This window comes from Muntiacus reevesi, chromosome 9, assembly GCF_963930625.1.
Source record: "Muntiacus reevesi chromosome 9, mMunRee1.1, whole genome shotgun sequence".
NCBI classification, from domain to species: domain Eukaryota; kingdom Metazoa; phylum Chordata; class Mammalia; order Artiodactyla; family Cervidae; genus Muntiacus; species Muntiacus reevesi.
The window spans coordinates 38,988,104-39,014,635 of record NC_089257.1 but is presented as its reverse complement, the minus strand read 5'-3'; the positions used below and the strand labels follow the sequence as shown (position 1 = coordinate 39,014,635).

The window sequence follows — 26,532 nt, the reverse complement described above, 5'->3', positions numbered from 1 at the left end:
CTTCATTTCACAGATGAGAAAATCAAGACACCCGAAAGCGCGTTAGCTCTGGAACCTGGGAGGCTTCACGCCAAAGGGCTAAGGGCTGGAAGCCCCCTTTCCCGCCGCTTCGCCCTCCTCCCTACCGTCTCTGGTCCGACCGCATATCCTCAGGAGGCGACTCCATCCCCGGCGCCAGTCAGAACAGAAGACGTGACCTAGAGAAACTCCCGCGGAAGTAGGTGCCGAGCGCAGAGTTGCCGCGCAGCCTCGGCGTTCCCTTCCGTGGAATGGGGAAACTCCGGGCCACACCTGGCCAAGGGGCGGCGGACGGGGACGCCCCGGCTGCCGCACTGACCTGTTCTGATCCAAGACTTCACGCGCGTAGCCGGGGCCCCGGCGCGGCCAACTACACCGTCGTAGTCAAGTCGCGGCCACAGGCCGGGCGCGCCCACCCCGCCGGGCGCTTCCGCCCGCCCCACGTGACGCCCCGGGGAGGGGAGGGCGGGGAAGGAGGCAAGGACCCGCCCCCTTCCCGGCCACGCCCAGTCACGGTCCTGGAGTTCGCCGGCCTTGCGGACACGCTGATTTGTGCGTCTCCCCGGTCCATCTCGCTGCTCACAGATCCGTCTACGTCTCCTGAAGCTGAGGTCTGCCTCCACCAGCCCCGCCCTCTGAGTCTCTCATCTCCTCCTGAGCCTCTCCGCCTCCTGCCACCCCTCTCCCTGGGAGGGACAAGTCACAAACCGCCCCACCCCCAGAGCGGTAAGGGGCACTGGGAAGCTGGAAAACCCAAGTTCCTGACCTCTTCCTCCAGGAAGTCCTTACCCACTTCATTCTTTGAGAATATCCTACTTCTCTCCCTGGGCCCACATCTCTTAGGAGCAGGGTGGTGGGGAAGATGCAAGTCAGTGTCCAAGGATCCCTTAGTTAAAGGCTGCAGCCTGAGATCCCGGCGGCCAGGCAGCTTCCCTGGCCTAGGGAATGGATTTCTACCCATCCTACCAGCCTACACAACAGATGAGGGTCTGGGGTTTGACAGGCATTCCCAGGTCCTGTGTCCAGGGCTGAGATTGGATGTCATTAATTTGAGCAACTACTACATGCCAAGCCCAGGGCTGGGAAACTTTTTTCTTCTATCTCAATCTACCTGAAGGTAAAAACTATTACCCCAGGTTATAGATTAGGAAAGGAGGCTCCAAAGAAGCTCCAGGGCTTGCCCAAAGTTACAAAGCCAGTATTGGGTAAACCGGCCAAGTCTTAGTGAGTTACAGAATCTCCTGCCTACCCTTACTGGATATTCACCCTGCCCTTCCAGGAAAAAGTGGACTCCAAATGTCTTCCTGACAAGGCAAAGGTAGGTCGTTTCCCGGGAGAGTGCAGGGCCAGATCTTGGGGAGAACTTCTGGCCCCAAATTCATATGGGGTACAAAAACGCTGGAGAGGGGTGGAGCACAGAGCCCTCCTCCTGACCTGAGAGCAGAGGTGACCCTCAGGCAGCAGAGGGCACCTGTAGGCTACAGAGAACAGGAGAGGCCCAGGCATCCCTCTAGACTTCAAAGCTGCCATGGGGAACACAGGACCAGGGGACAGGCATCTTGGCAAGGGGTTGGAGGCCCCACCTTCTCTGTTAGCACAGGCCTGAGGTAGAAAGGACTCAATTCACAGGGCCTGGTCCCTTCACTACACTGGAGTCTGATGATATTCCCCTCAACCCCCAAACTTCCTCCAGAGAATGCTGCCCCAACCTAAGCTCTGGGCCTACAGCCCTGTGGTCTGAGATTCAAGGACCTCTGCCCCTCCTCCTGTCACAACAGGCACGTGTCAGACCCCCAGTCCATAGGTTGGACCCAGGGAGTCTTAGGCTGCGGGTTTTACAATAGAACCCCATTCTCTGACCCTGACCAGACCTGCTTCTTCTCTTAGAGCAGTGAAAGGTAGCCTAAGAGCCTGAGTGAATGGCAGGATGAACACACAACAAGGACAGGTGGATGAATCAAGAGTAAACTAATGAAAGAACACAAGGAGAATGAACACACCACGAACAGGAGAGTTGATGACCACCCCCGCTTCACATGGGGATGTCTAAAGGAGCAAAAGCCCGTGATCAATAATAAAATTAACAAAATGAACTGTAGAACAACGGGGCCTAGGGCGGTGCCCGTGCCCCGAGCAAGTGGGAAGCAGGCACAGTGATGAGCCAGATGAGGCTGTGGGATCGTTTATTGGGGCTGTGTCCAGCCAGGCCGCAGCGCCAGCCTGGGCCCGAGCCCAGCGTCCCCAGGAGGCGCAGGAGGTGGGGGAGGGGAGAAAGCGGGGGAGGATCCGCCGCCTCTGGGCTCCGCCCCATTGTATCGAGGTCCCTGCCATGGTGCAGCGCTCAGGTGAGCGAAGTGTCGTCATCGCTGCCCTCGCCGCCCGCGCTGCCTGTGCGATCCTCCCGGCTCTCAGCCACCGAGCTCTCGTCGATGTTCTCCAGCGAGTCCGCATGTTGCACTGACAGCTCCGACAGCGCCAGGCTCGGCAACGAGCTCTGCTCCGGGTGTAGCCACGGTTTGAAGTGTGGTTGATGCTTCTGCTTCCATTCAGGGTATTTGACGCACGCCTTGTACATCTTCTTCATGGCCTGCGGACCGGTTGTACCGCCGGATAAGGGGTGAGCTGGGAGCAGGCCTAGGCCTTCACCCCGTCTGCTCCCACGCCCTCCAGCGGCTCAGACCGCTGTTAGTTCCCAGGATCCTGACTCCAGCTCGGGTTTCGTAACTCCGCCCCTCAGCCCTGGCCCCGCCCCCTGACTCCCATTCCCGGACTCCATCCCTGCATCCCAGAACGCTCTCCGCCCCAACCTCCACACCCGCCAAGTCCCTAGGTCACTCACCTTGGGAGCCAGGAACTGAGAAGATTTATTCACTACCCATTTGGGTAAGGAGCCTATGAGGGCAGGAAAGGGTAGTGAGAAGAAAAAGGAAGCAGCAGCCGTAGGGATCCAGCCCCCCACAAACACACACACCAGCTCCCTTACTCCAACCTGCGGTTTCCAGGGAGTACACACTCTTCTCCATAGGGAGGGGGCAGAGTGAGGCAAGTCCTGTAAGACTTCATCGACTTCACTCCCTCTTTCCACGTCAGACCAAGGTCCTCAGGCTCAACTCTATTACACCCTCTACCTCTACCACCTGACTGTCTCTGCCCTCTGCTGAGTCCAAGGGCTACATGAAAGAAAACCACAGGGTCCAAGGTGATCACAGGCCACACATGAGTTAAAATCCTGGCCAATCAAGCTTCTGCCTGCTGCCTCCCCTCTACTCACACTTACCTCCCTTTTCTCATATCCAGTCTCACTATCTTGAATGGCCCTGATGCTCATCCCCTGCTCTGCCTGTCCTTCTAAGCCCCCTGGCACAGGAAGCCTAGCTGCTGCATGACCTCTTCCAGCCTGGCCTGACCTGGAATCTATGGCCCGATTCTCCACCCGCCTCATCCCCAAGTGTCTGCTCTGCCTCTGACACCCAAAAACTCACTCAGTGAGGTGCTGGGGACCTCTGGGCCTGGGCCAGTGGACCCTCAGTGGTGCTGGGGGGATACCCAGGCAAAGATGCTCAAGAGCCTACCCCTCCTCTAGTCATTCATTCATTCCCTCACTCACTCCACAGTCACTCAGCAACACCCACCCTGGACCAGCCCTGGGGACCCAGAGAGGAACTCACTGTCTAGGGGAGCCCGACAGTGTGCCAAGTGCTCTGCTAGAGGGGGATGGGCAGGGAGCCAGCAGCTCCTCTGGGTATCAGGGATAGAGGAGGTGAAGCAGCCCTGGAGGGATGAATAAGGGCAGAGAGGTGTTTTAGGCTGAGGGAAAGGGTTGCTTAGACAAGTAGGAAGGTATAAGCTGTGAGAAGGGACTGGGAAACCTGGGGAAGGGGGCTTAGACTTCACTGTGAGGGCAATGGAAAAATCACAAAAGGATTTTAAGCAGAAGAGAGTCACAAGGAAATAAGTCCTTTGGAAAAAATCTGTATGGACAGACAGGGTGACTGAATGTGGAAAGAAATGACAGATCCAGGAGCTATTTAAGAGGTAGAATCAATAATAATTAATGATTTGGGAGCTGACAAGAGGGGACCCCCCACAACCACCATGTTTTGGGCACGAGTGACTAGAGGGAAGAGACTCAGGAGAAAGGACACATTAGGAAGGGAGACAGTTCAGCATTGGACACATTGAGCCTTGCGTCCTAAGAGACGTCCTGAGGGACACATCGAGGGGGCCAATGGCCACAGGGACCTGGATCTCAGCAGAGAGACATGTGGTCACCTAGCCACAGAAGCCTGGGGAGTGGCTGAGCCCTCCCAAGGGAAAAAGGACTGGGACCTGGGAAACCCAGACCTCCAGGATAGAAGCCAACAAGACAGAGGGGGAGCAGCCAGTGAGGGGAGTAAGTCAGAGCATGGGGGCGTAGGAGTCCAGGAAGAGAGCTGTAAGCTTCGTCTTGGGGAAGTGACTACCACCTTGATCCTTGCTTTTCCAAACACTAAAGTCTCAAACTTTGGCTCAAAGAACGTTTTGGGTACAGACGCCCCAAAATACAAAACACCTCTTAACAGAGGCCCTTCCGGATCCCACTAGATCAACTAGATCAAGTCCCATCGCCGTGATATAGGGAAGGATCCCATGATGGGATTCCGGGGCCAAGCCCTCACCTTTGGGGTCCACCTGGGCCAGGTAGGTGATGACGCAGCTCTTGGGCCCCGTGCTCTGGATGAGGTAGCCCGTCTGGATGGACACAGCTCGGACCAAGTCTTTCCGAGGCGGGTATTTCTGGGGATGGAAGGCACAGGTAGGTGAGACTCAAGGTGTAGGAAAAGGTGGTGTCTTTGTAAGTACTAAACACACACACAGAATTGGTTCACATGCCCTGGCATCCACTCCAGGCCAGGCCTGATACTGGGGTAAGACGAAAGAGAGGAGTCAAGACTAGGTCATCATTACCCATCTAAACTTCCTCTGTTCCCCTCCAGAAAGACCCCAGTCTGGGGTGAGGGTTTATAAGCACACACACACACACACACACGTACACACTCATCCTTTCCCATGCCACCTGCACTTGCCTGTCCTGCCTGCCATGGAGATCAAGACACTCAGCCTCAGGGAGGGCCAGGGGACCTTACCTCTCACTCCTGTTCCCTTTTTCCCAGCCAGCCCCTCCCACCCACTTGTCCAGAGTGATGGTCCACACTCGTCTGCTTAAAAGCCCCAGCAGGGAGATGAGACATTATTCTCACTCTATAGGCAGGAAACAAGGACAGGAGGCTTCACGCCTGGACTGAAGTCACAGAGAAGTCTTGGTAGCAGCCAGGGGCCTCTCCCTGGGCTAGGCCTGCTGGCCTAGTCCTACCTGGTACCTTCCCCTGCCCACCCAGCAGGGAAGGCAGGTTGACTCACAGGATGTTTGACTGAGTAGTTCATAATGATGTAATCAGTGCCCATGGGCAGCCAGGAACGGAGGGTGATGACATCACGATTCTTCAGGGGCTTTGGACACCTCCCTGTGGAGGGCAAGGGACAGTTCAGCCAGACCACTGGCCTGCCTGCCTAAAAGGGGGTGGCAAAGCCCAGAGACACAGGGATGCTTGGTTAACTGCCAGCTCCCCCGATCTAAACAAGGACCCCACCCACCAGACCTAATTTCTGGAGCTAGGAAGGAGACAAAACAGCCGCTCTCCCTTCCTGCATCCAGCTTCCCCTGCTCCTCACCACCTCACAGAGCCCTCACCTTGCTGGCCTGATCTGTTTGTGTATGTGAATGTGAGTGTAGGAGAAAACAGTGGTATTATTGTGTCTCCATTAAGTGTGGGTAGGTGGGTGAGTAGGTGGCATGTGGCTGTGGGTTTTATACATGACTCTGTGCAAGTGTGTTTGTCCGTCCACATGGAATGTGCATGCATGAACATGGGAGTGCATGTGTGTTTGTGAGTACACATTTCTATATGCTCAAGTGTCTGGGAGCGGACAAGGATTCAGGGAAGGCAGCCCTACATCTCTACACTCAGGTCTCTGAGCAGCCTGGCCCCGGGAGTGACTGTGAGGAGGGAAGCGGGTAGGAAGAGGCTGGGCTGGAGGCCTGGGTAGAGGTGGAGGGGGCTGGGATTGGCGTGCTTGCATCTGCTCACAAGAATAATAGCCCACATCAGCGTTGACTGTCAAACGAGCAATGTCGAAAGTTTCAATGACGTTGCTGTCCCACTTCTTTCTGTATTCAATGTCATGTAGGACATCGTAGAGTGTCTCTGCTGGCACATCGCGGCACTCCATCCGACACTGCAGACAGACACACGGGTTGTCAGGGTCACACAGGGCTCAAAGCGCTAATCAGGGGATAGGAAGGCATGCAGGCAAAGGGGGCAGGGGGAGGAGGAGAAGGAGGACAGGGAGGAACAGTGACCTCTGAAGCCAACATGGACTCACCTCTTGCCATGAGCCCCATGCAGCCCTCCCAGAAGCCACATGTGCCAGACAAAGTCAGCCTCTGCATCTAGACACTATCTCCCCCATGTCAGCCCCCACCAAACCTCCCCATTCGTCCTGGTCTCCTCCTCCAGGAAGTCTTCCTGAATTACCCAGCCGACCTTCTGGACTCCTATACACTGTGCTCTCCTCCTCTTTATCTGTGCCCTCCAGGCCCCTGAATTTCATGGGCAGAGGCTGTCAATTCAGTACAGAGCCTGGCATGAGTACATGTTAAATGAAATGAAAGCACAGATGAACAAACAAATGCCTAAATGGATGTCTTTCCCCCATGGTACTTATCACCTGGCCATACTATTTGCCCTCCTTTCTTTTTTTACACCATCCAACAAAATCTTTGTTTTTGTTTTGTTTTTGACCACACCATGCGGCATGTGGGATCTTAGTTCCCCTACCACAGATCAAACCCGTGCCCCCCTTTCAGTGGAACACAGAGTCCTAACCACTGGACCACCAAGGAATTCACCCAACAAACATCTTTGAATTCTTATTACTTACTAGCCTTGTTCTCAAAGAGTTTTCCAGCTAGGGAGAAAAGAGCAGAGGAAACTTTTTAAAAAAAAAATTAACCCACACAATAACCCTGCCAGATAAGAAATCCAAAGAGGAACTTACGGCACAAAGAGGTTAAGGAACTTGCTCACAGTCACCCAGTTGATAAGAAGCAAAGCTGGGGCTGGGACTTCCCTGGTGGTCTAGTGGTTAAGACTCCACCTTCCAATACAAGGGGCACGAGTTCTATCCTTGGTGGGGAACTAAGATCCCACATGCCACAGAGTGTGGCCAAAAAGTAAAAAAAAAAAAAAAAAGCTGGGACTTCACCTAGATCACACGTCTGGAAAGCAAATAAAAACAGAACCATTTACACTCAACAAGATGAAACTCAGTCCATATCCTTGTTCTGTGATTTTTTTTTTTTTCACCCGAAAGCCCAAACCCCAGGATCAAGTTCCCCTCGGCAAATGGCCGAGTTCTATTGTGTAGCTTAAAAAGGTTTCCCAGAACTGGGTGTTTAGACATACTACTTTCTACTAAAAAGTAAATACATGCAGCCACATGAGGGACGGGTCACATCGCCTTCCCCCTAATCTTGTTAGGCCTTGGGCCCACTAATGGTGATGAAAGGACAAGGAAGGACACTACCCATTGAGTATTCTAGGCACCAGTGAACTCATCAAGCCCTGGATATGCCTCACCTAACAAAAATACAACAGACAGAGGAACAAGTTAAGTGTCACCACAAGAATACAAGACAAAGCCAGATGATGAGACATTCTGCAGGGCTGCTGGTCTAGTCTTTCTACACATCAGTGTCATAAAGAAGGAACTGAGATTTATAGAACAAATAACCAGATAGAAAGTACGGTCCTGGATTGCATACTGGCTTGGACACAACAGCAAAAAGGACACATTTGGGACAACTGGAGAAATGTGAACATGATCTGAGTATTAATTAGATGTGCTGAAAATTTACTGAAACAAAATTGTGGATATTGCTGCCTGAAGAAAAAGCAAGTTACAGAGTGGATGTATGATATAATCTCATACATTTGGGGGGGCGGAAAAAATCTATGCACAGAAAAGGCCTGGGAAGCTAAGGTATTAACAGCAGCAATCTCTAAATGATGAGCATATGATAGTTTTATTTTCTTTTTGCTGTCTATATTTCTAATTTTCTAAAATATATAGTACTGCCTCTTCAATAATGAAAAGAATTAAATATAAAAGATTCCCCAGAGACCCTGAGAGGTGTGCTCACCACCTGCCAGGTACTACCCTAAGTGCTTTCTACACACTATCACTGTGAGGTATTAGCCTCATTTTAGTCATGAAAACCGAAGTTTGGGACTTCCCTGGTGGTCCAGTGGCTAAGAATCTGTGCTCCCAACACAGAGGGGCCTCAATTTGATCCCTGGTCAAGGAACTAGATCCCACGTGCCAAAATGAAGACTCGAGAGCCTGCATGCCACCACTAAGACCCAGCACAGCCAAATAAATAAATAATTAAAAAAAAAAAAAAAGAAAACTGAAATTGAAGAACAGCTTCAGACTGAAAAGACTCACTCCCTCCCCACCCTGTTTGCTTTTCTACTCCACAAGAAGGTATGACTAGATTCAGTCATTTCACCAGCTTCAGCTCTGTGCAGAGCACAGAAGAGTCAGAGACGAATCTGAGGCCTGTCCTTCAGAGGCTTCCAGTTGAGAGAGGAGACTAGTGTCGAAATGGGGAGGTGCCCGGACCGTCCAAGAGGACACAGAGGAGGTGGTCAGCTGTGTGGGGTGAGATGCGGGGAGTCAGGCTTCACAGAGAAGCTCAGTGTGGAAAGCAGGAATCCAGCAAGAGGCCATGGCAGAGCGCCAGGGTGGCCTGCAGGTCAGCTGCATGAGCTCCATCTGCTCTAGTGCCCTGTGCTGCAGCCTAATACTAAAAAGGTGCTGCTTCCAGGTCTTCTTGGAGAAATGTGTGATCCTGGGACTGGTGGGAGTAAGCACAGGAGGAGCCTGGAACGTCTTATTGTGCCAGAGAGTAAAGACCGTGTACTCACAGAATGATAGGGACCTTGCCTAGCAGACACAGGAGACGGTGTGAATGGCTCCCCACTGGTTTCATGACCAACTCATCAGCATTTGCCAGTTTAGCGCTGAAAGATCTTATACCAGGAAACCTCTCAGTCCCAGGCAAACCAAGACAGTTGGTTCCCTACCATGGGTGAAAGCTGGGCCAACTCACATATTAAGGTAAAAAATGATAGTAACAGATTATATTCCACTGATTAAAATAGGAAACCAAAGTATATACAGGTATGAATAAATAAATACATTGAATGTTTAATGAGAAATAGGGTATTTACATAGTTTCAAAGTACCTTCCCATCAAATCAGTAACTTCACTTTGCCTGGCAGATACCACCTTCATCAAGTGATCAAAGGGAATGTCATTAGTGACAGGGCAAGTTGTGACTCCTGATGCTTCCTGACAGGATGCAATGAAAAGAATACAGACACCACTTATGTGATATTTCTGCCAAAGATGCATGATCTAAATCTAATCATGAGGAGGACCAGACAAACCCTAAATGAGGGGCTTTTTACAAAATATCTGGCCTCTAAGTGTCAGGGTCACGAAAGTCAAGGAAAGACTCAGGAACTATATCAGAGTGAGAGAGACGAATGGAACACAAGTGAGTGAATAAATGAGTGAGTAAACAGAGCGATGAGAGGGATGGGACGGATAAGACGGCAGAGGCTCCTGCATCCTCAGGAGCACCCAGGCAAGTGACTGCTGTGTGGCGGCACGTAGGTCCAGGTGCTGCACCGGACGGTCAACACACACACTCACCCTTCACCCCCAACTTCTCCGCTGTGCTGCAAAACAGAAAGCCGAGGCTCGGGAGAGGAAGTAACCTGTCCAAATCATAGAGCAAGAAAGCAGCAAAACTTAAAACCAGATCTTCCAATACTCTTAACCCTCAAGGAGCACTCACGTGTGACTTCTCAGGAAACCAGAACTTCTCTAAACCAAGTTTGAAAGCTGGTTTGGCTTTGCAAGTCCTCAAACATGTTGTCCCAGGCCATGAGTGTATGAAGAGGGAGTGACAACAGAATTATGCTTTGTAGGTTAGAGTCCACCTGGGAAGTCCTCCTCCCTCAAGCCAGCCTCAGCACCCCCAGGGCCAGCTGCGCCCATGGCTGGGGGCACACTGAGAGAGGCCCACACTGCCTCTTGTCCCTCTGGATCGCTGTCGTTCAGGACCCGGGGCCTCGCTCTGAGACAGCAGGCAGCGGGAGGAGCACGCAGAGCACAAGACAGAACAGGCACCAAGCTGAGCATAAACTCTGTGTGCTATTTTATCTTTAAGATAAAGAAGGAAACTTCAAAGGTTTCCCAAGCTCATGGTAGATTCCTAGGGAGGAAGGTCGGCTGCAGGGCCTGCTGCCAAGGTGAGAACCCAGGCTGCGGTGGTGGCGCGGCAGGTAAGGAGACCGAGGCAGTCCAGGTGACCAGCCTGGCTCTGGGCCTGCCTCTTTCCACAGCCCCCAGGAGGCTGCGTGGCTGAGCCAAGAGAGGTCGGTTACATCCAGCATCGTTCCTGTGTGCAGCTGCAGCCGCCACATGGGCAGAGTAATTCTAAGAGACTTCTGGAGGGATGGGTGGGGGCAGAGGTGAGTCATCAGAGAGCACCTGGTGGGCAGGGCTGTGGCCAGAATCCACAGCCATTGGGCCCCGGGCAAGTCAGTCACTTTGGCTGGACACCTGGGAGCTCCTCCTGGAAACCATAACTGAACTGGAGGCAGTGCCGGAGCTGCTCAGCCAGGGAGCAAGCCATGCTTGGCTGCAAAGCTCTTAAGGCCTGGTTTACTGCAGGAAGTCTCACATGCAGCCATTTTACAGCTGAGAAAACTGAGGCCCAGAGGGGGCAAGTGACACCAAAGATATTTTTAGACTCGGTACCCGCTACACTCCACTCTCACCAGACTCCTTGATGTAGAGAACTGAGATTGCCCAGAACCCCCACAGAGCCATGGTCAGAGGGAATGGACAAGCAAGGAAGGCCATCAGGGTTGACTCCTGCACGCTTTGAGTCTGGCAATCCCAGGTTCCAATTTCTACTCTTCTCCTTAGGCACAAGATTTAGTTAGTTTGAGTCTTTGTTTCCTTATATGAAAAACGGGGATAATAAAAATACCTATCTTGTGGGGATGTTGTGATCAAATTAAATGAGATAATGTGTGAGACAAAAATGAGCTCCCTGATAGCTCAAACAGTAGAAAATCTACCTGCGATGCAGGAGATCAGGGTTCAACCCCTGGGTTGGGAAGATCCCCTAGAGAAGCGAATGGCAACCCACTCCATATTCTTTCCCGCAGAATTCCATGGAAAAAGGAGACCAGTAGGCTCCTTTGGGAAGGTGAGAACCCAGGCTGCAATGGTGGCGCTGCAGTAGCCTACAGTCCATGGGGTTGCAAAGAGTGGGACACAACTGAGCGACTAACACTTTCACTTTCACTTCGATGTATGCAATATGCCTGGCACGTGGCAGGTATCCCCCAAAACAGTAGCTATTATTACTCAGGCAGGCTTCCACGAGCAGCCGTGCACCCTTCCACAAGGCCAGGACCACACACGTGTGCATGTATCTCTTTATATTCTGGGCCCCAGGTGCCCTTCTTGGCTCACCTGGCCCTGCCCTTCCATCCATCCATTCACTACCTTCTGGAGTATTCTGCCGCATGCCAGGTCTGCAACTGGGCAGCAGGGAAGGGTAAACAGCTAAACAGAGCTGAATTGCTGAAAGGGGAGAGAAGGCATTTCCAGCAGTGAGACTGGTGGGTGCAAAGGGCCAGAGGCTTAAATAAATCAGTATAGGGCAAGATCCAGGGCCGTCCCGGTGTCTCACTCTCGCCTCCTCCTCTCTCCCACCCCTAGCCCTGTGCTTCTTTGGCAGATGGTCCAGAGGAGGAGGGAAGTGTAGGGGGGGAGGAGCTGCAGTATCTCCCGGGACCCAGGGAGATGGCTGACCCGAGACAGAAGGAAAGAAGTCAGGTCATGTCCATGGGGCTGTGGTGTGACCTTGAGGGTCAATGGCCAGGGCAGTAACAAGGAAACTGAGACAAGGGCAGATGGATCCCAGTCTGGCTCAGACACTGAGACCTCACACAGCAGGTCTCCGATATGCTTGCCCGTGGAATGTATGAGGCATACAGATTATCCCAGAGTCCTAGGGACTCCAGAGATAACCTCTTCCACCATTCCTCTTCAGGTTACCACCAGGGAAACTGAGGCCCAGGGAAGGGGAAGGGGTCCATTTGGGCTCTGAAACCTCCCTCAGGCTGTGCTGGCTTCTCACCATGTTGCATTTTAGCAGTTTTGATGAAGAACCACTATTAAGCACATCACCCTTTCCCAAAAGAACCATATTTAACACAGAAGTAGCACTCCTGACCAGGGTGGTGCACTAGCTATCAAATCAATCATAGCCAGAAATAACAGATCTCAACAACCACTACCAAGTACTCTAAATCACCAATTCATCATCCCATAAAGGAGACATCAGCACCAGACCCTGGACCCCACAGGGGCTGAAATTTAGGTCAAACCACCTCTGCCAGCTGTCAGGGGTGCCAAGGTGCATCCTGGGTAGACACTGTCTCTTACCCTCCCAATCTGATGGATATCATCAACCCCATTTTATAGATGACGAAAGTGAGGCTCAGAGGCACAATGACTGACCACAGCCACAAAGCTAAGAGTGGTGGAGTGAACCAGAGTCTGGGAGTGCCTGATCCGAAAGCATCAGAACTTTACGCTCCCCCCTCAAGAGGCAGGACTGACCCAGCAAAAACAAACATGCTGGCAGCTGGAGACTGCCTTAGTTAATTGGTGGTTATTATGAAGTGCTCACTGTATTCAGAAGGACTTGCTGACCAAGGAGGCAAAGCTCAGCGATTCTTCCTCTGAACCAAATTCCTGACTCCATCCTTGGCCCTCACTGGGCTGAAAGGCAAGGCCATGCTTTTCTGAAGCCCAGCCCTGGAGCTCTGCACTTGGAAGTCTCCTCTGAGAAGACTGGAACCATCGCATTTCCCTCCCAGGCTCACACTCACAGCAATTCCAGGCTGTCTGATCAGACAGGCCTCTGCCCTGCCGCTTCCTGCCTGTGTGGCCTTGGCCTGGGCAAAGGACTTCAGTTCTGAGTCCCAGTATCTTCATCTGTCATACAGGGATAATCCTCCCCTCAGAGTAAAGCTGTGAGGATTAAAGGAGACTTGCACACCAAGCCCCCGGTGGCAGCTGCCCTGCCTCCAGCCTTAGGCCCCCACAGTTTTCCCTGACTTCTCAGGCCCTGCCTGCTAACACCAAAAGGCAGGATAAAGGAATAGGAACAAAGCTGAAAATAACAAGAATACCCCAGATCCCTCCACAGGCTGGAAGGACAGGGAGGGGGTGGGAGGACCCTGCACAGGTCCACAGGTCCCACCCTCACAGCCCACCACCAGGCACTGCCATCACCATGTCAGTCCAGATGCTGAAGGATGCAGAGACTGGCCTAGGGCACACAGCACAAGAGAGGCTCAGCGCTGGCAGCCCCTCTGCCCTGGTTCTGTTCCCAGTCCTCCTCCCCAGGGCCACTCACCACCTGCTCGCTGGCTTCGGGGCCCTCCACCGCCCCTCCCAGAGGCCCCACAGGACCAACAAGAAGTCCAGCTGCTAGAGCACCTGCCCTTGCCTCTGGGTTTCTGGGGCCCCAGAATGGAGACCTCGAGGCCTTCTCCTCACAGCCATCCCAAATCTCAAGAGCAGCTCCAGGGCTCTGACACAGGGATCAGGGAAGCAGAGGTGGAGGTGTGCAGAGGAGAGAGGTCTGCTGAGGCCTGCTTTCCCAAGACCGCCACTCGCTGGGTCTTCGCTATTTTGTCCTCACGCCTGAGCCCGGCTGCGCCCTGCCCAGGCAGCCTACCCTGTCCCTACACTCTGCAGGTTGGTCTTGGGGCCTGCTCCTCCGCCCCACCGGGTCCCTTTGTCAGCAACGCTGTGATGCATCGATTCGTCTTGGCCCCTTGTTCGTCTTGGCGTCCCCAGTGCCTGGTGTAGCTTAGTAAAGAAACGTTGCCTGAGTGGAAAGAGGGACAGGTGAGCCACCAAAGACACCAAGTCCATGTGAGCTCCTCGGCTTTTAGAGCTCTGGGCCATGGCTGGTGGCGCTCAGGTCTCTGTGGAGAAAGAAGGAAGGGTCGTTGTGAAAACCTCCTGGACGCTCATCAAACTCTCCACGGCACATGAGGCTGACTTCTGTTTCTGCCCTCCTCCTCTTATAAAACGGAGAGTAAGTGGGGAGAGGGGGCAGAGACTAGTTAAGGGAGATTCTGGGGCTTTCTGTAAGACCTTTAATAACTCTGATTTTTAAAAAAGGTAAATTAAATCTGTACTGAAACATCCATTTACACTCAGTAAATTAGCAAAAATATATAAAATGCCCACTGCTCATGAGGATATGGTAAAACTGTTACCCAATTAGAGACAGCAAAAGCTGGTTCCACTATTCTGAAAAGCAATTTGGCAAATATTTTTAAAATCCTAAAAATGTATCTTTTAACTCAGTTTCTGGACCTCCAGGAACCGAAATTTTTACTCAGGGGGTTGGGGGGTGAGGGTAGTATGAAATAAGAAAAAAAGTCCTGTTACAATATTCATGACAATAATATTGCATTTGTAATTAGCAAAATATATTGGAGGACAACCTGGAACACCACCAACAGCAGGGCCTGGTTCAGTTAAGAATGATACATCACCTTGAAGATTATCGCCCCGCTGCTGAGGAAGGACAGTGGGCTCCCTCTGGACAGGGGCACGGGCAGGGGCCCCGCAGAACCCAGAAGAGGCCTGGCAGGCAGCAGCTGCCGGAAGTGTTCCTGAATTAATAATTCTGTAGCAATGCAAGAAATTTCCACAGATGCAATGTTAAATGAACAAAAGAGGACACAAACTTGTATCTATGCCACAGGCTCGATTGTATATAAATTATCTACACCCTTGAATGAGAGCTGGAAGGAAAACAGGGAAAAGTTTTACTCGGGAATTGAGGCTGGCTGTGCCTCATTTTGGGGTTCTTGTTACTGTTGGTACAAGAGAGTTTAAACAAGATAAAGAAGCTATATTTTTTTTCCCTAGGTTAAAAGTGTGGTCCAGAATCTCCCTGAGATTCTGGTTCCCTGGACCTGGGAGCCTGGACTCAGCTGAGATGGGCCTGAGGCTGCCCAGGAAATGCTCTGTGTAGTATGGCCATGCTGAGAGTGGGGCCAGAGGGGACTCAGAGTCCTTCCATTCTCAGCCAGGACACAGGCATGAAACCTGGGGGCTCAGGGCAGGGACAGAGAAAAGTAGGGGGACGCAGGTACAGGGAGGGGCACCCCAAAGCAGATTCTTACAGAATGTACAGCAGATGGCACCCATGTGTAAGGACTGGGAAGAGGCTCCTGGCAGAGGTGCTGGACTGGAAAGGGCCTGGACTGGCTGGGGGAAGGACAGAGCTCATGCGGTTCCACAAGGTAACCCAAGTGAAGAAGGATGGAAGCGGGAGGAAATGGAGCTCTCCCTTGGGTACCTCAGACTGTTCATTCATTCATCCATTCAGCAAATGTTAACAGCATGCCAGCTCTGTGCCAAGTGCTATGCTGGGGCCTTGCAAATTCTCCTAATTTCATCCTCTCAACTACCCAGGAGGAGGGAAGATTGGGCCCATTTGTAAATGGTGGCTGAGAAAAGTGAAGAACCATTCAGGAATCCAGTGTGACCCGAAGTCGACTGCTAAAGTTGTTCTTTAAGATTTAGGCTCTGCTCTGTCAAGGACTCAAGGAATCCCAGGTGGGCTAGCACTTGGCCAGATAAGGCCTGTCCCTGGGGAGTCCCCACTAGGGACTGGGCTAGAGGCAGCTCTGTCTGGAGTAAGGGGAGCTGGAAGCACGTAGCAGGTTTGGTGTGGGCCCCTCACAAGGTCTCCTTTCCCTAGCTTTTGGCTCATAGTTCTCATCTGCAAAATGACTAGACAAGCCTCTTCTGAAGGGAAGAGCATCTGGCACCAGACAACCTCAACCCATCTTCTCTACAAAAGTGTGGCCCTCCTGAGACTGGTGGGAGGTGGAGGTACTGCATGTCTACCCGAAACACAGCTCGCAGAGGCTGCTAGGCCAGGCCAAGCTAGGCCCCTCTGCTGCTCTCTACCAGGGCTGAGTGACTCAGCCCTACTCTGCTCCCATCCCCCTGCCCTCCTCCTAGTCTCCAGCAGCCTCCCTGGACCCCCGCCCCCACCCCCCAGACCTCGGCATCTGAGGCACACCCTGCTCTGACCTCTGAGAAGCTGACCTCCTGGTCTGGAGCTCCCGCCACTTTGTTCCAGCCCTGGGGGAGGTGGGGGAGCCCGACAGAGGAGGGAGACCTGAGAAAGAACAGAGTGGGTGGATCTGAAAGAAAAGACAGACAGTCAGGGAGATCAGTGAGACAAGACAGGGGCCAGGGCTGACACACAGACAAGCAGACAGAGACAAATTGGATAAACACTTCCCAGGACTTCAGGGGCTGCCAGTGGCCTCATGCTCCCAAAGCTCTCTAGTAAGCTCTGGACTGCATCTTCAACGGCTTCCTGGGCACCACCCCCTGCACAGCCCACAGAGCTCACCCTAACTATGTCCACTATTGTATTACCCAAGCCCAACGCCCACCCGCCTCTGCTCCCCTCCTGTGCCTGGAACCTGGGATTCCGCCTGGCCATGGCCTTCCCAACAATCTCACTTTGCCAGACTCAGGCAGGCCTCACCATCCTTGCTTGGACCACTGCTGCCGCACCTTCATCACTGGTTTCCGGACTTCCAGGTCAAGCTGTGACCTGTGACCAGGAGCTTTCTAAAACCCAGTAACGGGAATTCCCTGGTGGTCCAGTGGGTTAGGACTCTGTGCTTTCACTGCTAAGGACCTAGGGTCGATCTCCGGTGAGGGAACTAAGATCCCACAAGCCACATGGTGCAGCCAAACAAAATAAAAAATAAAACCCAGTGATGATGACACTGCCCAGCCTGAAAGCCTCTGCTGCTTCTCCCTGCCTTCAAGATCAAATCCTAAAATGTCCTCCCCACTCTGGCTCAGCCTCCACTCTTTCCTCACCCTTAGTCCGCACCCACCAAGACCTTCTCAGCCTGCCCCCTACTCCTGTTGGGCCCCCAGGTCTTACCCAGATACTCCTGCCCCCCACCACGCTGTCACCCACGCCTCTCATGGCCTGAGGAGTCACGGAAGGCTGTCATCATCTTCACCAGTCTCTCCACTAGGCCTTCAGAGCAGGACTCAGGTGTGATCCATCCCCAGGCCCCAAGCACCAGCGCAGAGGCTGGTAGAGTGGGTGGGATGCATGAGAAGAGGTTTGCTGAATGAATAAATAACTGAGACAGGAAAAAAAAGGGGGTGGGAAGGGACAAGTAGCGACACACAGGTAGAGGTAGTAACCATCACAGACAGGGATAGAAAACACCCTAAGGGGAGACTCTGAGACCCAGAGAGAGGCCCAGAGGCAAAGACAGGAGGCTGCAGGGAAGCAGGGAGGGGAAGACCGAGGCAGAGCCAGAGCTGAGCTGGGGGGGCGGAAGCCACTGGAAGACAGCTGAGGAGACATAATTGGATCAGAGACAACTCTGCTGCAGTGAGGGGGTGTGACTCACACACAGAGTAATGCCAGACACAGAAACACACACAGTCTCACACTCAGAGGCACAGACACACACCTCAGGTGCATGTACAGACACACACACACACACACTCAATATGGATTTAATGACCCTTGTCAGGTGCCCTGCCCTGAGGGGCTCACAGTCTACCCAACCAAGGACCAGATCATACACACAGGCACCCACAGTCCAGCTCCACACACAGAAGGTCCAAATATAGAAGGCCAGACAACTCCCATCACATCATCCTGTCTTCATAACACACAAACACCATCTGGTATCTTATGCTTGCCTCCCCCTCAGGATGTAAACTCATGACAACAGGGTCTGATCTGTTTGGTTTCCCACTAAATTCCTGGATATACTTGGTGTATAGCATGTTCACCATATAGTATGTTGAATGAATGAAGACTGGAGACACACAAGGGAACTCCATTCGCTCTGGTTGTCAGGCCTCTGCCTTCAGACTTAACACTTCTCTGGTCCAGTACCAGGCCCGAGGCAATCTAGAAGAGTCCAAAACTAGGAAGGGGGCATCAAGGAGAGGCTGGAGGGGATTCTCAGAAAGCCAGGGTTAGATGACAGGAAACTCAAACGATGAGATTAAATGGCCCAGGCGATGCAGAGGAGACCAAAGGTGGGATTTACCCCTACTTCCCATGGAGGAGGTAAACTTGCAGGCATTGTTCAACTGCCCCAAGACAGAGGATTCTAGACACAGGTCAGAAGTAACAAGTAGCTGCCTTCAGAGAGCCAGGCTGAGAGATAGGGAGGCAGCTGTTATACTAAAGCCTCAGAGAACAGCTCCAACTGCCCAGTGCCACCTGCCCAGCCTCTCTTTAATAACAAGTGAGGGGGGTCTGTATTTGGTGTAGGACCCACCACTAAGTTCTGGGCCTGATACTTTCCTCCACGGCCTGTGTTTCTGCAGCTCCAGGGATCCTGGAGCACTGAGGCCAGACCACATATGCTTGAGGAGAGAAAGTGAAGCACAACAGGCACCTCAAGTCCAGCGCCTGGTCTGAGCACCTTTTCTCTCACCTGTTGAGGGGGCGGGTGAGGGGTGGTGCTCACCTGCCCAGGTCAGGGGTAAAGGTAAGAGAGCAGGGCGGGAATAGAGTTTCTAACTCCACTTGTGGTTGCTGGCCCCTCATTAACAGACTGGAGATGTCCAGCTGAGGTCCAAGATCCCTAAGGAGTGCCAGGCCTCTGGTGTCACGGCACCCACAGCCCTGGCTCCAGGTGGCTCTACCAGGCACAGAGACACAAGGGAAGAAAGAAAACCCATCTGTCTCCAGGACTGCCTCCTTTCTCTCATCTCCTGAAACTTTAAAGACTCTCGGCTGGAAACTGATCTGGGGCTCGTTAAAGTTTAAAAGCCAGAGCCTGGGGAGCTGGTCATGGAGGCACAGAGCCAGCCTGCGGGCCTGAGGGCTCTTCTGGGCCCAGTATGGACACGGACTGAAGGCACCACCCCACCAGCTACTTGCCCCCCGGGACTGCATATTTTATACTATCTCACATCCCAGCCTGCACAAGAGTTATGCTATAACCACCATGTTGTCCTTTATCCCTCCTAAATCTTTCTGGAGGCAATCCCGTGCTCCACTCCCCACAGGCCCTACTTTAGTGCAGGCCTTGGCATGTCAGTGCAGACAAATAGAGCAGCATCTTCCTCCTACCACCCACCTTGTCTAAAACCCTCCCCAGTAGCCTAGAACCTCTGGGACCCAAATTCAAGAGCCTTGATCTAGTTGTCTAATCACCTCCACCTGTCTGAGTTCCAAGCCCCACAATATACCACCTGCAGTTCTCCTAACATCGCCCTGTTTCCTTCCTCGGAGGCCTTTACATAGCTCTTCCTCTGTATGAAATGTTCCCAGTGCTGTCAAATCTGTACTCCTCACTCTCAACCCAATTCCAAACCGATCACCAGAGCATTCCTCCTCTGAGAAGCCTTCCCTGGTCTCCAGGGATGGCTCAGAGGCCCCCTCCAGGTCTCTGCAGCTCCTGTGACAAGTGTCTGTTCCAGCATCCTGATTTCCCTCTTTGTCTCCTACCTGAACGAAGTGCCCAAAGACAGGCAGGCCAGCACAGCTGCTCACATGCGACAGATGAGGAAGCTAAAGCTGGGGCAGGAGCAGGATCTGCCCAAGGCCACATGGCCGGGACCCTGAACCCTGTTCTCTCCCCCCTGTAGGAAGGACCTCCAGGAACACCTCCCTAAAGCCTCCAGCCAGCTCTGAACTTTCCTGTCTCTGATTTCTTCCACCTGAAGATCCAGACCCCGGCTTTGGGAGGGCAGCTCTCTGAGAGCCTTGTTTCTTAAGGACAGATCTGGACAACTTCCTCCAGCTGCCCCTACACCAAGTCAGAGCTAGAACCATCCAGGAATCCAGGCCAGGGGTTCTCAGGGCCTCAGGAGCCCATCTAGGGACCTCTCAGACAGCACAGGCCAGCAAGGCTTTAGCTCTCCATTCTCACCCTGACACCCTTACCATGACCTAAGGCCAGGCTCTACAAACCACCTGCCCAGCATCTTTCTAGAGAAATAGGGAAACTGAGCCCCAGAGGGGGCAGAAGCCCAGTCTAAACCTGAGCTCACCAAATCCAAACCCCTAAAACCCAATTAACTCCTGCCTCTGTCACCACAGATAAGAAGATTGACCCAGAAAGGTAAAGTGAACCCCAAGGTTACACAGTAAGGACTGGCTCTTGCTTAGCTGGGACCCCTCCAGGGTACCCTCTCACAATGACACAGCACTGGGAGACCTAAGGCAGGAGAGAGGGGTGGGTTCTGAGCGACAGGGTCCAGGAGATCGAAGGGCCCAGTGGTGCTAATAAGCAGGCCCGAGACACTGAAGCCATCCTGGCCTTGGAGTCTCAAGGACCTGGGTTCTGATCCTGCCTCAGCCACCTTCAAGTTGTTTGACTGCACAAGTGAATTCCTGCCCTGAACCTCAGCTTCCACATCTGTTCAATGGAGTTCGCAAGACACTTGTGAAGATTCAGTGGAAACACATGAAGAAAACCCCTGGCCCTGTGACTGTCTCCACCATCCCCATGACCCTTTTGAGTCCCATAGACCATTAAGAGTAAGAAGGGTCCTTGGAGATCCCTGAGATGATCCCAAATTTCACAGGGGAAGAAAATGAGGTGCTGAGAGAGGACAGACCTGAGCACTAGCCTAAGAGCTTGGAACCCAGGAGGCTGTGGCATGGAAGCAGGTAGACAGTGAGACAGGTCAGACAGGGGTCACCAAGCTTTCTCCAAAGGGGAAGAGGAGCAGTCGTAGGACAGGAAGTCAGAAGAGATAGGTCCCCACTGCTCAGCTTCCTGTGGCAAGAGGAACCTCAGGTTCTCAGCCATGCTCCCCCAGGAGACCTCACACCCCTGCTCCAGCCAAGGCCCTCAAGGCCCCTACTCCTGGGGACCCATCCTGCCTCAGTCGTTAGCCTGTGAATATCCACCTCATGCAGTGGGCAGGGAGCCATCTGGAATTGTCAGTCTCTCTCCACCCTCTGGAGGTCTGGCCACCCTCTGCTCTCAGGTGGCTAGGTGCACAGCGGGACCAGAGAGCCTGAGCATGTGAGCATCAGGGCAGGACTGGGCCGGCCATGCCATGCCATCTGCAGCTTTCCGTCCCCTGTGCCACATCCCTCTCCATGGGACCCAGCATAGGTACTGAGTCTAGAGGCTCTTGGAGCCAGGAGAGCCCCATGGCACAGATGGAGAAATAGCCCAGAGAGGGCAGGGATGTGCCCACAGTCACACACAGAACCTAAGAACACCATAACCAGGACTGGGCCTCAGCCCCTTCTCCAGCTGGCCCTGCTCAAATAAATGACAGCCCCCTGGTTTCTCAATTCTCTCCTCTACAGCAGCTCTGAGGAAGCCTAGCCTGGGCACTGAGAGACCTGCAGTCAGGTGCCCAGAAGCCTTCTGCCTTGGGCCCAGGATCCGGGTTCAGCATCGGCCTTTGGGACAAGGCCTGACCTCACAGGAGGCGGTATCTGCCTCCTCTTTGGTGCTCAGAGCACTGTGCAGGCCTGGGACCAGGCCAGACCAGAGGGAGGGAAAGGGCAGAGGTGGCCTCCAGCAGTTCTGTCCCTCCTTCTGGCTCCAAATGCTGGGCCAGAGCCACAGTGACTTCCAGGAACCTCTGGACACAGGGGTAGGGAGAAGATAAGTCTGGGGGAAGCGGGGTGAGGTAGAGAAAATCAATCAGGTAGGCAGCTAGGTGGCTCCTCCCCCACCCTAGATTCACGTGCGCAGGGCATGTCCAGTGGGCAGCTGCCATTCCCAGCTCAGGGGACAGACCAAGAATCGGCTGTGGGGAGTGGGGAGCTCAACAAATACCTGTGGTTGAGTCCCAGTCTCCTGGAGTGACCCAATCATTCCTGGGAACTCTGGCTTCAGACCTGCTGTGTGACCTTGGCAAGCCACTCCCCTTTCTGGGCCTCAGCTTTTTCATTTATCAACAGGAATAGGATGATGAGAACACCGTGTCCTTCAAAGAGTTACCGACGGGGTCAAATGCCAAAATGTTGACGAAGATGTGAGCCCAAGTGGACAGAGGCAGGGGCTCTGGAGCCAGGCTGACCTGGGTTCCACTTCTACCTTAGCTGCTGTGTGACCTCAGGCAAGTGACCTCACCTCTCTTAGCCTCAGTTTCTTTGTAGCTTGGAGATATGCTTACTACAGTCCAGGACTGGTCTGAAGGTCAATCAAGCAATGCAGATAAATGCTCGACTCAGAGCAGCGGTTCTTACTGGAAACAAGATTCCTGGAGTCTTGGGGATTGGGGAGCTTGGAGACCTCTGCCTGTCCCCCAGAGCTCCACATGGCTGTGCTGAGGGGATCTGAGATCTCGAGATCACCTCCCTTCCCTGAGCCAAGGCCCAGCACCCTCCTTAGGCCCCAGCTCTGCTCACCTCCTGGCCCCAGCCCCCTTCACTGTAGGGAGCACAAAAGAAAGAACTAGGCAGGGAGGCTAGCGATCTGGGTTCCAAGCCTGGCTTGGCTGGGGCTTGGCTGTGTGAGCCTGGGCTAGCCCCTGCTCCTCTCTGGACTTGCACTCCAGTAAGGAGTGAATTTGAAATGGGGATTGCAAAGGCACCTCCAACCTCTGCTCAGTCTGAGAGGGAAAGAGGTCAGGTGTACGCCCTAACTACAAGCCCACAATACCCCAGTTTTCCCAATCCCCTCTACTCTCAGGGAAGAACACCTGGCAAATCTGATATGGCCACAAGGGGTCTATTGTGGAGGTCTGGCTCCCAGACTCACCAATTCCAGTCCTGGACGGGGCTGGGTTTATTCATTAACCAAGCCAGATGGAGGAGGAAGCTCCACTCTGTTGACACAGAGGGTGGGAGTCCCGGGCTCAGTTCAGACTTTCCCCTTCCATTCCTTCTGGAAAGCCAGCTTGATGGGGAGATTATGCTTCCCTACCCCATGGCACAGTACAGCCTGAGTCTTTCCCAGGTTACAGGCAGGAAAACAACCTTTTTCTCACAACAACTTTGCTCACTTTGTATTCAATTCGTTCCTTCGTTTGTTCCTTCCTTCCATCCTTGATTCAACCAACATTCCTGCTGGGTCTGTGTTAGATGCTGAGGACGGAAAGGATAGGACGTGTCCCTGTCCCTGGAGAGCACTAAGCTGGAACATACCAGTGGCCCTGCCCTTCCCTGCTCCTCAGACTTAGACACAAGTCCAGCTCTGGGGAAGCCCCCAGCCCAGGGTCCTCAGGCCTGGGTAGAGAGTCCCAGAAAGGGAGAAAAGGAGACACACATGGGAACTGGGAGAGAAAAAGACAGTCAGATAGCCAGGGTGCAGAGAAAGAGTCAAGAAGGGAGCAGGTAAGGCAGAATGGGTGAGCCAGGTGCCTACGTGGGGACAGATGGACAAAGCTCTAAATGACTAAGACAAAGTGAGACAGAAAGGCACAGGGTCAGACAGGGAAGGTCAGACATCTCTGGCCCTGTTATGAGGCCCTGATGCCAGAGCTAAATCCGAATCCAAGGGCAGGTCCCAGGCAGGAGGGGCTGGAGTGGGGGGAGGGCAGGAGTGCTCTCCAAGTCCAGTGCCCTGCTCCCACCTCTGCCAGCTTCCACCACAGGAATACACTTCTCCACGTGTTCGAGAAGGAGAGCAGGAAGGCTGAGGCAAGACAGAGCGGAGGGCACACCCAGGAGCCCACTGAAGGGAGACCTGCCTGCCCCGTTGAAAAGTGGCACTCACAGCAATGCCAGATGTGCTGTGTTGGAGGCAGTCACTGAGGGCTCTCATCAGAGTCTTCACTAGCCTGTTCCCCATCTAGTCCCCCAGGGGAGGTGGGCTCACAGGGTCCCAAAACCCAAACCGGCCCTCTTTTGACAAAGAGAAGAAAATCATGGGGTTGTGAGGAGTGGAGTGGATGACTGAGAGAGGCCAGATATGCCTGCATCTTCCCTGCCTCTGCTGGCCTACACCGTGGTCCCTCCTTCCCCAGCCTGCCGGCCCAGCCTGGCCCCGTGTGAGGCAGGGACATCTAAGCCCCGCTTTCAGGATCTGCCAGCCAGGATCCTGAGTCCCTGCAGGAGAGACTCAGGGGACAGTCAGGAGGGAAGAGGGAGAAGCAGGGCATCAGGCAGGAAGAAGTGCAGAGAGTGGGGAAAGAGACCTAGTTCAGGCTGAGAGAATCAGGAATTCGGGACTGAAGGGCTCAGTCTCCCACCTGAGATGACTCAAGTCAGGACCTGGGAAAGGCTTCAAGGGCAGAGGGCTCCCTGAGGGAGACCACTCTCCTAGGTGGGCTTGGCAGCAGCCCACCTCCCTGAGCAGGCAGCGGCTGAGTGAGTCACACCCCCTGTCTCCAGGCCTCAGCTGGCCCATCTGTGAGATGGGGGCTTGCCCAGCAAACTGTGCCTCCTGGGTTCTCACAGGAGACTCTGAGGTGCACAGCCAGGTGTCTGAACCCCTGCTGGAGGACCGGGAGACTCCCAGTCAGAGGCAGTCAGGGCGCAGTGCCGGCTGCACCTGCTGCTGGGCCACCCTACCTTGATCTTGTGCAGAGTACGATCCATCTCCACAGCCTGCACCCACACAGACACACCGGCCTTGCTGTAGGTCAGGTTCCAGCCCGCCTCGGCCTCACACTCTGACCGGAAGCTGCGGAAGTCCTGGTCGTCGGGCACCTGGACGCTGTCGCGGCCCAGGACTGGCCGAGGCCCCGGGGGCTCTGGGGAGGCAGCTGACTGCTCCATGGGGAGGCCCAGGGCCCTGGTCCTGGTCCGGCTCTCCTGGGTCCTCCGCGGAGGCTCCGACAGCGTCGACGCGGCTGCAGATGCTGACGCCACCTTCCAGGGACCTGCAAGACCGGTTTGGGAACCGGAGTCAGAACGCTGCGGGCGCGCGTGCGGCTGTCCGGGGTCCCGGCAGGTAGCGAGTTCGAGAGAAGCAGGGGCTGGCCCCCTGGCCAGCGCGCACCGCCGCCACTGGGCAGTATGCCCCTCTCTCTCTCCGCAAAAGCGCGACCTCAGACCGCTGGGGGTGGGAGCCGGAGTGGGGGCTGCGTGTCGGGGTGCGGGGGAAGCCCGTCGGGACCCAGGGGAGGCCGGGACCCGAGGTGACAGACGGTCCGGTGGGGTCCGCGCAGCGCTGGCCGGACTGGCTCAACTAACTCGGCAGCGGCGCCGGCGCGGGAAGCGCGCGGGGCCGGTGGTGGGGGCGGGGTGGGGCGCCCGCGGGGCCGGCAGGCTCACCTGTGCCCGCTACTCGCCGGGGCCAGCCGGGGCCGGGGGTGCGAGCGCCTCTGCCGCCGCCGCTGCCGCTGCCGGGCGACCGGGGCCGCGCGGGGGTTCTGGGGAGAGGAGCAGTGGGTCCCGCCGCCCGGCCCCGCCCCGCGTCCCCCTGCCCCGCGCGCCACCCCCACCCCACCTTCCTCCCTCCCCCGGGGCTAGGCTAGGGGCTCCGGGGGCTCAGCTCGCCTGGGCTTGGTATTTTCCAGGCTGCGGAGGTACAGCTGACGGGGCTTGGAGCCCCGCCCCACCCCGCCCAGCCGGGTCCTAGCGCCCGCCCCCATCGCCCCCGAAGAGGACCTGGCCGGACCAGTCCTCAGGCAGGGATTGAGGAGGGTCCAAGATAGATAGGGCTCTGAGAGGAAGAGCGAGGCGGTGCTAGAAGGGGGATTCTGGAAGTTAATTGTGAACCCTTTATCTCCAACACCCTCCCACACTCACAGGTACACACCTCTGCAACAGCCTACTTAAGACACACAAGCAGCTGGTCCCTAGAACCACCCAGAGACATCCCCACACCACACCTCTGAGACCCAAAGATGGGCACACTCCCACCAACCACTGGCCTCAAGGTTCACAAGGTGGCTAGACTTGGACAAAATCTCCACTCCCATCACACTCCCCGCTGGGAGCTTTAATCCTCCTCCAGTCCGGCACTCTGGTCCTTGCCCACCCCCAGTCCACCTGAGCACCCCTGTACGTATTCACACACCTCCCAGGATGTGAGAAAAACTAGGCTTTCCAGAGCATCTGGCTCCAGAGCTCTGGGGCTCCCTGGCTCTCCCCAGGCAGAGCTGGCCAGAGCTCCACAGTTACAGGGGAGATATGTCCACCAGCACTCCAGCCACCCCTTCCAGCCAGAGAGACTGCTACCTGCCCCCTGGGTCCTAGTGCTAGCTCTGTCTCCCGCTGCTCTGTGTTAACTGAGGCCAATAGCTCAATTTCTCTGAGGCCAGGCCAATATGAGTGTGGCAACAGGCCCAAGGCTGAGCATTCACTACCCTAGTGACTAGTGATCACTCGTGGTGAGCTCCCC

The 26,532-nt window shown here is 54.4% G+C and overlaps 2 protein-coding genes across 7 annotated transcripts in view; both read right to left on the bottom strand.

The window, feature by feature from the left end:
* Positions 1-453, bottom strand: part of ARAP1 (ArfGAP with RhoGAP domain, ankyrin repeat and PH domain 1) — a 60,791-nt gene extending 60,338 nt beyond the window's left edge. For 3 of the 4 annotated variants that reach the window (XM_065943949.1, XM_065943951.1, XM_065943952.1), the window contains exon 1: positions 338-453. The gene's annotated coding sequence lies outside the window, so the exon portion shown is untranslated. Of the gene's footprint in view, positions 1-125 lie in introns of all 4 variants that reach the window. The other variant, XM_065943950.1, reaches the window with a different exon arrangement.
* A 1,775-nt stretch (positions 454-2,228) lies between these two features.
* STARD10 (StAR related lipid transfer domain containing 10) lies at positions 2,229-25,735 on the bottom strand. Of its 3 annotated transcripts, none has more exons than XM_065944132.1 (7): positions 25,686-25,735; positions 24,756-25,066; positions 6,147-6,294; positions 5,419-5,522; positions 4,677-4,794; positions 2,858-2,910; positions 2,229-2,605 (listed from the first exon to the last, which is right to left on the bottom strand). In XM_065944132.1, exons 2-7 carry the CDS (start codon positions 24,960-24,962, stop codon positions 2,360-2,362), a joined length of 876 nt encoding a protein of 291 aa, XP_065800204.1. In that variant the 5' UTR covers positions 24,963-25,066; positions 25,686-25,735; the 3' UTR covers positions 2,229-2,359. The 3 variants fall into 3 exon arrangements, with proteins under 3 accessions (XP_065800204.1, XP_065800206.1, XP_065800207.1); XM_065944134.1 differs by having other exon boundaries at positions 25,636-25,706; XM_065944135.1 differs by lacking the exon at positions 25,686-25,735 and adding an exon at positions 25,461-25,626.
* Positions 25,736-26,532: the final 797 nt, after the last annotated feature.